Source organism: Mytilus galloprovincialis, chromosome 2 (genome assembly GCF_965363235.1).
Source record: "Mytilus galloprovincialis chromosome 2, xbMytGall1.hap1.1, whole genome shotgun sequence".
Taxonomy (NCBI): Eukaryota; Metazoa; Mollusca; class Bivalvia; order Mytilida; family Mytilidae; genus Mytilus; species Mytilus galloprovincialis.
This window is the reverse complement of record NC_134839.1, coordinates 8,457,091-8,468,938: the sequence shown is the minus strand read 5'-3', so window position 1 is coordinate 8,468,938 and position 11,848 is coordinate 8,457,091. Positions and strand designations below refer to the sequence as shown.

Sequence of the window (11,848 nt, the reverse complement as noted above, 5' to 3'; positions counted from 1 at the left end):
ACGAAAAACATGTGATGTCGCAGTCGAGATCTTGAAAACTAAATAAATAAGTTTATAAAAAGCAACAATGATACATGTAGTATATTTTTCACTAACAAAATGAATTTATAAATGGTCAAATGAAAGTGCAAATCTATCAAACCCTAAGTAGACCATGGGGTCCTCCATGGGTTGACGTGCCTTTCCAATTGTACATTCTCAACTGTTTCCACTTTAAGGAACCCCAATAGGAGCAGATTTTTAAAAGAAGATTATTTCTTTCCAGATTTAATAACATTCACACCTACTTTTGTTCTGAGCTTAGATTTTCTAAACAAATAATTGTTTGGTAATCTTTTCTTATTATTTAATCTTTTCTTATGATTCAATTTAATTAGTATTTAATATCGATAGATCTGTGTCAAGTAGGTTTATAATATATACTAGAGAGGCATAGCGATTAAAAGTTAAAATAAGAGGAAAAGTTAAGAATGGAGAGCGTTTGATTCGTGTATACTAAGGTAAAGTTTTAAATTTGAAAAAAAAATGTTTCTAAATATTTCCATTACAAATAAGATAGAAAATGAGACATTTTTTGGGGCGTATGACATTTACACCGATTGTTAAAATTGTCATTCTTTCATTTGCGCCAATTTCGTTTTTTCATTTGCGCCGATTTTATATTTGCTCCTAATTGCATTTACAGTTTAACACAGGTTAAGTATGTTAAAATGCGAACTCTATAAAATGCCCGCATCCGTACGTTAGCCAGAGAAAGAAAAGATGGACTCCTTTATTGACAATTACGACAAATACGGAAGAGACGAAATCACAAGAAAGTAATAAATAAGATGTGTTGCCTACAAATCCTTGGCAAGATATATGATTTTAATGTTACGTTTTTATGGATTTAAATGTTGTAAAAAGATTTCTAATCCGTCATTTTAGTATAAACAGAGTATAAACAGAGTGCTTTTATCTTAGGTTTTACTTCTTGATTTTAAAGTATGAGAACATAGTGTGTTTAAATTGACTTATCCTGCTCGCATCCTACTTCCACCCCCTTGTGATGATCAAAGGACAACAGTCATACACATGTTATGATTGACAATTCATATCATTTGTACAACTGTGTAACGGAAGGGTCAATAATGACAAATGAAAATTAACATTCACCTGTAATTAACTTGTAAACAAAATCGGCGCATATGAAAAAAATTCGGCGCAAATGAAGGAAAAATTGGCGCAAATGCAAAACGCCGATGTTTTGTAGTCTGATAGGGTAATATCTATATGATACCTCAGAGCAATTTTTAAAAGCATTAGTTTGGTGCGAACGTGATGTATTTTACCTTATTAGGTCAGAAGTTTAAAAATATTTTGAAGGAAACTTCTTATATATGCAGAAATTCTAAAAAACTAATTATATTCCTTTTTGATTTTTGTATGTCGTTATCCAATTTACCTACACTCCGCCACAGTGAAAATCAAAAATAATTATCCAAAACCAAGAAGGAACACTGAAGCTTATACAGAAGATGACAAACTAATGAAAGTTTAAGAAGTAATAATAATTGTCTATCGTTGATGGAAAGGGACTTAACTGGTAAAATTGAGAAAGGAAATAGGGAATGTGTCAAAGCGACAACAACCCGACCATATAGCAGACAACAGCCGAAGGCCACCAATGGGTCTTCAATGTAGCGAGAAACTCCCGCACCCGGAGACGGCCTTCAGCTGGCCCCTTAAAAATGTGTATACTAGTTCAGTGATAATGGACGTCGTACTAAACTCCGAAATATACACAAGAAACTAAAATTAAAAATCATACAAGACTAATAAAGACCAGAGGCTTCTGACTTGGGACAGGCGCAAAATTGCTGCGGGGTTAAACATGTTTATGAGATCTCAACCCTCCCCCTATACCTCTAGCCAATGTAGAAAAGTAAAAGTATAACAATGCGCACATTAAAATTCAGTTCAAGAGAAGTCCTAGTTCGATGTCAGAAGATGTAACAAAAGAAAATAAATAAAAAGACAATAATACATAAATAACAACAGACTACTAGCAGTTAACTGACATGCCAGCTCCAGACCTCAATTAAACTGATTTAAATATTAGGTCTTCATCATATGAATATCAGGCACAATCCCTCCTGTTAGGGGTTTAGTATCATAATATCATAAAATATACGAGAAGAACATAACCCGTGTCATGCCAACAACTGTTTTTTTTTTAAATAAATGTGTTTAGTTCCGATGCAAAGACCCTATAAGTGAATCAATATTAAAGCCAAAATATGTAATCTTTAATGACCTGACAACAATATCGTAACTATATCCCTTCTTAATAAGTCTGTTTAAAGGTTTTGTAATCTTTTGAGGTGAATACTGACATTTTTGTGCTTTGAAAAGAATATTACCATAAAAGATTGGATGTGAAATACGTATAAGATGTCTGCATGTCGAGTTATATTTACGAATTATTTCCTTATGGTACATGTTTAGTGTAATTGTTGGTCAACAATCAAGTCGTTGGTTTTCTCGTTTGTTTTATTTTTACGCCAGTTGCAATGTTTGAGCCTCTTATATATGACCAAACGGTAAATATCGTAATGTGACCTATAAGCGCACACAGTACATGCATATGTTTCATTGGGCAATCATTCCATTTGTAGTTCCAATGTTGAGAATATAAGGGATAGGTTTGCAAACGTTGGATTGTTACATGTTATTGGCGTACGGTGTAAATCGCTATATATAAAAAAATCTGTTTTTGTTACAGTGATTTATGTATGAAATATAGAAAGTTTATTTTTTGTAAAAAAGCAGAAAGTATGGATTGGTTGACATGTTTCAACCAACGCTAGCTTTATTTCTTTGATACATATCTGCTAAAGGTATATAGTTTCTACTGAAAGAACAAGAAGATTACCGAACAGACGGCTTGACATAAAAAAAATCGAAAAGATCTAGACATGTTTGTATTCTTATTCAAACCCATAATTCTGTGTTCTTCAATCTTGCATCAGAAATTTAATAATATCCCGCTCCGTATGTTAAGGCCACCCGTCAGTTTATTACATCTGTAAATTCGCCCTGTTTTGTAATTCACTAGTCATTTATATCGTTAGTTTAACGGCTTATGATAAATATTACCCATACTTGGTTTATATATTACAGCAGATACTTATTCATTGTATAATAATAAGCAATGCTTATCTGACTATTTACCACATATTACACATCGAACTTTCGGTTCGGGACGTTTGTGCTTTTTCATAGGACATTTATGCTTTTTAAATATTGACATTTGCGCTATTACAATATTTTCTTTATGGTTAAAAGGTCAATAGTCATTCCATAGCACATTCTTGTTTAAAAGTAATTTCATAGCACATTGATAAAGTTATATATACCTTAAAGTAAACATTATGAATAGGTCAACGAGACGCGGGTAGAAATGTCTGTGGCAACAATACACCGGAATTTTCTCACGATCATCCGATGTATACAGCGCAATTGTCCCTTCAATTTACTACAGGTGTATCAAAATTTAAAGCGCAAATGTCCAAAGTGTTTCGAGCACAAATGTTCTACAGGTAAAAAAGCGAAAACGTCATGTGCCCGAATTTTCCGAATACTATTCCGCCGGTATTCGTTACACTGACACTGACACATGAACGTACGTGAATGATCTCTAAACCAACGAGCAATTGTTTTCTCTGTAGTTTTTGTGTTGATTGTTTGTCAGTTCTTCTTCTTCGTTTGACAATGATTTCATCTGTCTTTCTTCGAATCACAGGTTTTGATTGTACCTAGTTTTTCTTCTTTCTTTTTTGTTTGTTTTTTTAAGGGCAGACACGGACATTAAAATTCGCACCATTGTATTTTTATTTTATTTTTGTAGATCTGATAATGTCGTTATGTTGTCTTAAAACACGAGACCTGTCATGGCAAGACCATAGCATCAATATCGAATTGATATTGGCACCAAGAAAAACCAATTTACTATCGAAACAACACATATCACTAGGTTCCAAATGTGAAGATGAGGTTACCAGATACGAACTAAAACAGAACACATTCTTGAAACACTTACAACTGGAAAAGCATCATCTTGGTCAGAAAGCTACCGACTACTATATATTGAAAGCTAAACGTTTTCTGGATAATTTTCCTGTCGATCTGCGAAAAGAAATCCTGAATCGTCGATCATTTTCAGATGCACTAAATAAAATAAGGGATGAAGTATTAGAAAACCAAAAGAGGGCACACTCCGAACCTTTACCCAACAGATCAGGGTCATACAGAAAAAAATCAGATACAAATGATACCAAGTTCCCACAGTTGAGTAGTCAGTTCAAGAAGAAAATCCCAGACTCTAAAAGAGGGGATTTTACTTATATTACGGAAGTCCCTGAAAGAAATAACGAATTGCCACCAGTTATAATAGAAGTAGACAAAACTCGACCTGAAAAGCCCTCTTTGAGAAGATCTAATACAGAATATATATCTATGAGAAGAACAGAGTCCGGCAAATCTAACTCACATTCCGCTAGTTCTGACTCACGTCGCCCAAAGTTGACAAGACAAAAATCTGTAAGGTTTGAAAACGATAACGAACCGTCAGAGAAAAAAGCTACTTTACAAGAAAAGGTCAAAGAATTCATTAAAGAGCAAGAATACTTCAACTCACAAGTTCAACACAATCACCAAGTAAACAAAACAGGAAACGAAAATGAAAATGACAAAGAGAAATTAGTCAGTGCCTTTGACAATTTCTGTAAGATGCAGAACAATAAATCTCAGCTACATAAGCTGGTAAAATTAGCATCGAAATTCAAAGTGAGCAATTCTAGTATGACAAATTCAGTTAGACAATACAAATCATCTCGTTCATATCAGACAATCCATAACGTGTCATGAAAAAGAAATTTGAAAAGTTACACATACCAATATAGCTTATTGATTTTTTAAAATATCTTATTTTGGGATTTTTGCTTTTACATATAATATTTATATATAGTTTATCTATTTTTATAGTCGTTTTGTGACTGCTGTTACTAACTTTGTATGATTAAAATATATGTCACTCTGTTTATTGTTTTTAGAGCCAATTTTGATAACTTTTTTTCCAAATCACGATGATGCAATTTTCAGTGTCACTATTTTTTGTTTGTTTTGTTTTGTTTTGTTTTGTTTTAAATATTTGCGTGATGGAACTTTAAAAGTATCAAGCTCACGACCAAACATCAATGAGAAATTGTGTAGCCATTTAAAAAAACATATTAACATGTACAGCTCCTAAGATTTACCAGAACAATTAGAAGATACCGAACAATAGGGCAAATCAAGCTGTTCTGCGAAGTGGATCGACCGGGATGTAAAAGCGCGAATGTTGGGTAATGAAAGGATTGAAAGACAAAATGAGCACCTTTCAGCTATAACCTTGCTTTCGGACGGGTGACTTTAGTGCACACTCCCCCCCCCCCACCTTCATCCAGACTTGAGATTGTTTTCATTATGAGTTAAATTAATGCATCTTTTATACCACATATTTATGTATATGGTTTCAGCGTGATATCTTTAATCAAACATTTTTGTAGTGCAATATCACTATAAAGGATAATTTGCTCAGAATTAATAACCCATTTAAGTTATATTGAAGTACTTGCTTTTCATCATGTGAATGAACAACCTTGATGGATGTGGTGTAAGTGCCAATGAGACAACTCTCCATCTAAATAACAATTAAAAAAAATAAACCATTTTAGGTCAATGTACGGCCTTCAACACGTAGCCTTGGCTCACACCGAACAACAAGCTATAAAGGGCCCCAAAATTACTAGCGCAAAACCATTCAAACGGGAAAACCAACGGTCTAATCTATATAATATTAAAAAACGAGAAACGAGAAACACATATAAATTACAGAAACAACCGACAACTACTGTACATCAGATTCCAGACTTAGGACAGGTGCAAACATTTGCAGCGGGATTAAACGTTTTAATGGATCCAAACCTCCCTTTTTCTGAAACAATAGCATAACATCACAACATAGATAACACACGGTAAAATATCAATGGCAGGCTTAACTCAATCAAAAAACGTACATTAATTCACTATAAACGAATAAATTTGATCTGCGATATCTCAATGCAAATGCACAGTTAATAAAATATTAGGGACAAACATTCAAGGCCAAAAACCAAACAAACAAGTCCAAACAAAGCCATGGCAAGTCACCACTGCGAAATATTTAACCCTTCGAAAATATTCACTTTAGAACAAAAACCGGTTTTAAAAAAAATACAGGTAAATCTTGAAGTTTACACAAATGTAGTAAGAAGAAGTGAAACTTTGAATATATTCCAAATAATCAAAGCTGGTATATAGACAAGATCCATATAAATATAAAATAAGAAAAAAGCATTATAAACAGTATCAACAGTATCAACAGGTCGAATTAACAAGAAAATACGATATGTAAATGTTCCGGATGTTTTAGGAAGATGATAATAACCTTAAATATAAATAAAACAAGGAGTTGCTGTATGCATGGCCGACACTCGGCTAACCGAGAGATTGGTCGGTTAATCTATATTGAGTATGCGGCTATATCGGCGGTTGGTCTGTTAATCGGGTTGGCTAAAGTCTGTTAATCAGGTGTTATCGAGAAAATCATTGAAAGTTCAGCATGTTTCATTGTATAACTTTTTAAATATATTGTTATCATAAGAATTATTCATGTCTAACAAAACAATTCAATGTACTGAATGCAGTGGTGTGATTATTATTTTTCTAGCTTCAATTTACGATCTATAAAATGAAAAGGCAGGTTACTCATCAATACATTTATATACATTTTACACACACATAAAGTACACAAAATGACACGTTGGTTGAATTTACTTGCATGCAATAGTTTTAACATCGAAAAAAAGACAGGCATTATGTTTGTCAAGCATATTGATATCATTGTGTGAAAAAACATAAATCAATCTTTATTTAAAACTTGGTCTGTTAATGGGTCGGATGTATAAAACCCGGTCTGTTAATTGGTCTGTTAAGAGTAATGAATGGCAATAAAGTATAATTTTATTGCTATATTGGGTGTGATCGAATCAAATGGGTAGGCTCAAGAGGAGCGGCTAAAATAAACGGAAACAGCACATGGGCAGTGAAACATAAAATATACGGAAACAACACATGAACAATGAACAATTTAGACAATGGAAAATGAAAATTGATAAAAAATGGTTTCAAAAAGTGTAATATTGTAGTAATATTAATTTCATCCAAGAATGGTCGCATATATCATGTGGATTCTGTTTAATTGTCATGCATGCCACCAATTTGTCATCTAAATTGGTAACCAGTATATAAATCAGAGATAAACGTCGTAATGGAACTCAACATCAGTAAGTAAAATATATTGGGATGCTAAAATATAAAGAATAGAGAAAGAATAATGAGTAAGATAAATAAAATTGAAAAAAGTGATATAACAATTTTAATAGCACAGAAATAAACAACACCTCGATCCGGACCCTCGTGGTATACACGAGAATCTGGATGGAGACGCAGAATATAGAATAATAGATAAGAACAGTAGAGACTGATGCATTGCTAAAAAAGAGAGAACAAATAATATTTTTTAAGAATACAGACATGAAACCCCTGAGTGTTGAAACAGTAACGGATTGCGATGTACTCATATTGGTGACAAATGCTAGAAGTTTACATGTGTAGTTCTCCTCTGCACTTATGTAGAAAGGAAATAGAAATGGAATGAAATGAGTTAAAACTTAAGATAACCTTATGTAGCTGCATTCGTTCCTTTCCATTTACTTCTTTAGAATGATTTGTAAATAACATTTGATTAAGTAATAGAAGAAAAGAATCAATTGGATGATTCTGACGAGTTAGGATTAACGTCCAGTGACAGACATTATGTGCATATGAGAACGACAACACGTTATATGTACCCTGTGCTGTATTAGAAAGACACTTTCAGTCGGATTTGAAAACGTGCTACTCTAAACACACATCAAAAAGGCTGATTGAAAACGTTATTATAAATGCATGCATATTCCAGCGGCCAATCCATAGACACATCCTTCCATAAAATACAAAGGAAGTCAAAATAAAAATGCTCTTACTACACAGCTACTTTTGCATAGGTACTATTTCTGTACTACAAATATGCAGTACTAGAAATTTACTTTTAATATTTAGTACTATTTCTTTACTTTAAAACTATTGTAATATTTAGGTACTTGTATTTTACAGTACTTGATTTGTATTAAATATTTTGGTACAGAAATAATACAATATTCGATGTTTGAAAATCATAACTTTAAGAGATTTGAAATAGAAAAACTTTCAAAATGCTGAAAATGTAACGGTTGTTACCAAAACTCTGTAGTACCTAAATTTCAAGTACAAATAAAGTACTGTGAAATACAGGTACCTAAATAATACAATAATTTTAGAGTAACAAAATACAAATGTAGTACTGAATATTAAAAGTAGATTTCCAGTACGACAAATTTTTATTACAGAAATAGTACCTATGAAAAAGTAGCTGTGTAGAAGGATACTGTTGCACCGTATTCAGTGTCAATTTTTTTTACTCAAGAACATCTCATTCTTAACTTTTTCAATGGGAAAATACAAAGGTAGCAAAACTATTATCGTGGCTAAATAACTCTTAACCGACACAATTTCAATTGTCCAACCCATTAACAGACTTTATTCTCATAATTTTCACTAAAACGAGGTATTATTCACGTTATATTACAATAATGAAATATTTACTAATGTCAATTTATTTTTTAGAACCATAGTACTATTTTGTGTCCTTTAAATGATATCTAAAATTTTTTGTTTCGCCTTTTATTAAAAAAATTGCTATGCGTATAAGCATAAATAAAACATACTTGCGCGACGCCTTTTAGTTTTACTGAAAACTGTGCAGACTATGAAATGTTTTTACAGGTGGAAAATGTTCTATGATAGATATCATTTTGTCAGACACTTTTCTTTTTTTTGATTTGGTTCTTATAATATGCCAAAAATCTGTATATTAAATAGAGTTTAACATTAAATTATGCGTTTTACTCTTAACAGACGTATAACCAACCCGATTAACAGACCAATCGCCCATATAGCCACATACTCAATATAGATTAACTGACCAATCTCTCGGTTAGCCGAGTGTCGGCCGTGGTATGATAGCAGATGGGATTTTTTTTCAGTATGTTGTTATGTTGTGCTATTACGCCACTGTTTCCGGTTAGACGAGAGTTGAGCGCTCACAAATATGTTTATGCCCGCAAAATTCTTAATGTCCCTGCCCCAAGTCAGTAGAATGTAGTGGTTGTCGTTGGATCATGTCTGTCATTATTATAGCCTATATACGTTTAGTAAAGCATGGATTGTTGAAAAAAAAATAACAAAAAAGACCTTGTCGGACATAAACCAACACATATTGATCATATTATAAGTTAAATTGCATATTATGTCTGGTTTTTGTATTAGTTACAGTTTATTGTTTGAATTTACATCTATAACATATGTGTCTCCTACACGAAAAAGGAAAACAATCGTAAGTTCAAATAGGAATGAGAGAGGAATGCGTTCAGGTTGAAGTGCAATGATAAAGGTAAACAGATAAACGGGTTACGCACTGTAACTACAGGAAGAAGAGTACTAGTGGTCTTTATACGTATCCGAAAGGATGTTTACCCTACGTAGGAGTACTAGTAAACAAATATTAATAAAGACTGCACTTGATCATTGAGTGGCAAATGGATTTTAATAATATTTACACTTTGACGCAATAAGTCAACTGCAATATAAGATTTGATATGAATTGAGTTTGTCTTTAAGGGCATACGATACAGTTACAGTGAAGGTAATGACGTTGCTAACGTAAAATGTTATTTTCGCGACGTCAAACTGTGTCATATCGGGAAAAGATGCATTTTTCGACTGACTTTTATCATTCAAACTGATTTAATTTGAAAACGAGTGCATGGACCCCTATTTTTTAAAACAGCAATTTGTTTCATTTTGCAAGGAGATTATGTGACCCAAATTTTATAAAACTGTAAATAGCGCAATTTTTTTAATTTTGATAAACATGCAGCAAAAATGACGTTTTTTCCTCTATTCATGAACATTTGATAAATATAGAGTTATTTCGGAATAAAAATTGCATAATTTTTAATGATACTTATAAAATGCAGAAATTACCGATTATTTAACAAAAACCATTTTGTGTTTATCTTTTAAAACAAAAAAGTTATGTCTTTCTTTCGAAAAAGATAATACGGACACAAATCTGAATTTTGAGCAAATATACAAAATTTCGACCTTATTTTACTCAAAAAGTAGCACATGAAGGTATATTTTTTATTACATATTTGATTTAATCAGGTAAAAAATAGCTTATATGCAAATTTTCATCAACTTGTAAATACAGGTTCAAAACTGTATCGTATGCCCTTAAATAATAGTTCTCTTGGTCGACATTTCGGACGTGTAAATGGTTGATTTTCTCTTTGAGGACCCAATACAATTGAAACATGCGGTACAAATACAAAAAAAAAATGGTACGATACTTTACTAGGTCGTAATGATGAACTGAACAAGGCTAAAAGAAATCAAAATTTGTCAGAAAACTTCTTTTTCAAAAGTCTAGCTGCAGTATAACAAATTGAAATGAGCCGCTTACTGAAGGAATTTGGGCAATCAGACCTCCAACAATGCGCAAAAGGGACGTAAGTCTTGCTCAATTTGCGACAACTATAAATTCAAAAAAAAAATAAAAATAAATAAATTAGAAAATCCTTGATCAAATGGTTACATGAAGGACACATGTTTGCTCTTGACAATTTAATATGCATACAAGGATATGTGGAATATTCACCAATGTGATAACAGTCAAACGACAATTTAGAGGGCAACACAGTGACACGGACTTCAATAATAATCAGGTGTCTATGCAATACCTCAAACTCTAATCCGTTACGAGTCTATTCAAGTTGTTTATAAATTTAACAAAACTAATAAAAAAAAACTACCACGAATACCTTATTCTCCAAATGACGATAGAATTTAAAATATGACATATGACAACTACTGATGAAGTTGTCAATCTTAAAAATGTTTGGATAAGAGGATCTAGTAACTTGTTCCTCCCAAAGTACCATTTTATAATCACGTTTGTATGACACAATTATTATTTCGAGATAATTTTCGAGAACAGGGATGCATTGTTGTCATTGTATATTTTGCTAGATAATGAAATTATGTCCTGGTTGTCTATTTTACCCGAGACAACAAACATTCAAAATCTTGTTTTGAAAAAATCAAGCTGTATTGCCAAAAAAAAAAAAAAAAAAAAAAAAACCAACATTGCAATAAAACCGAAAAATGAATACTCGTGTGGCGTAGTCGTGGAAACAGAAAAAAAATCCATGCGAAGCAACATACCTTTCCAACGTTTTCTGTTTAAATTTTTTTTTTATAAAATCGACACACAAAATTTGAAATTCAAATTTATTTCAAAATTCAATTGTTTTTGTAAACTTGCATCTGAATCGCATTACTTCAGTTTATGTTTCGTTATTTTCGAACTTCAAAAACGCGCGCATGCTGTTCTGACATAGTATCTAAGATGATGAGTATAACAGATAACATTTTAAAGTACATTTTAAGTATTATCTAGTACAGATCTTCATTTATTTTCTAGGGTGTAGGTTTGGTAAAATTAAAATGTGAAAACACTCAAGCCGACAATGTATTTACGACACCGGAACCTACTTGTGTTGTGTCACTGGAGAATATAAATAAC

The 11,848-nt window shown here is 32.3% G+C and overlaps 1 protein-coding gene across 1 annotated transcript; it reads left to right on the top strand.

Moving 5' to 3' along the window:
* The first annotated feature begins 404 nt into the window (after nucleotides 1-404).
* LOC143062810 (uncharacterized) lies at nucleotides 405-5,079 on the top strand. Its single transcript, XM_076234609.1, has 2 exons — nucleotides 405-500; nucleotides 3,890-5,079. Exon 2 carries the CDS (start codon nucleotides 3,898-3,900, stop codon nucleotides 4,906-4,908), a length of 1,011 nt encoding a protein of 336 aa, XP_076090724.1. The 5' UTR covers nucleotides 405-500; nucleotides 3,890-3,897; the 3' UTR covers nucleotides 4,909-5,079.
* The last annotated feature ends 6,769 nt before the right edge of the window (nucleotides 5,080-11,848 follow it).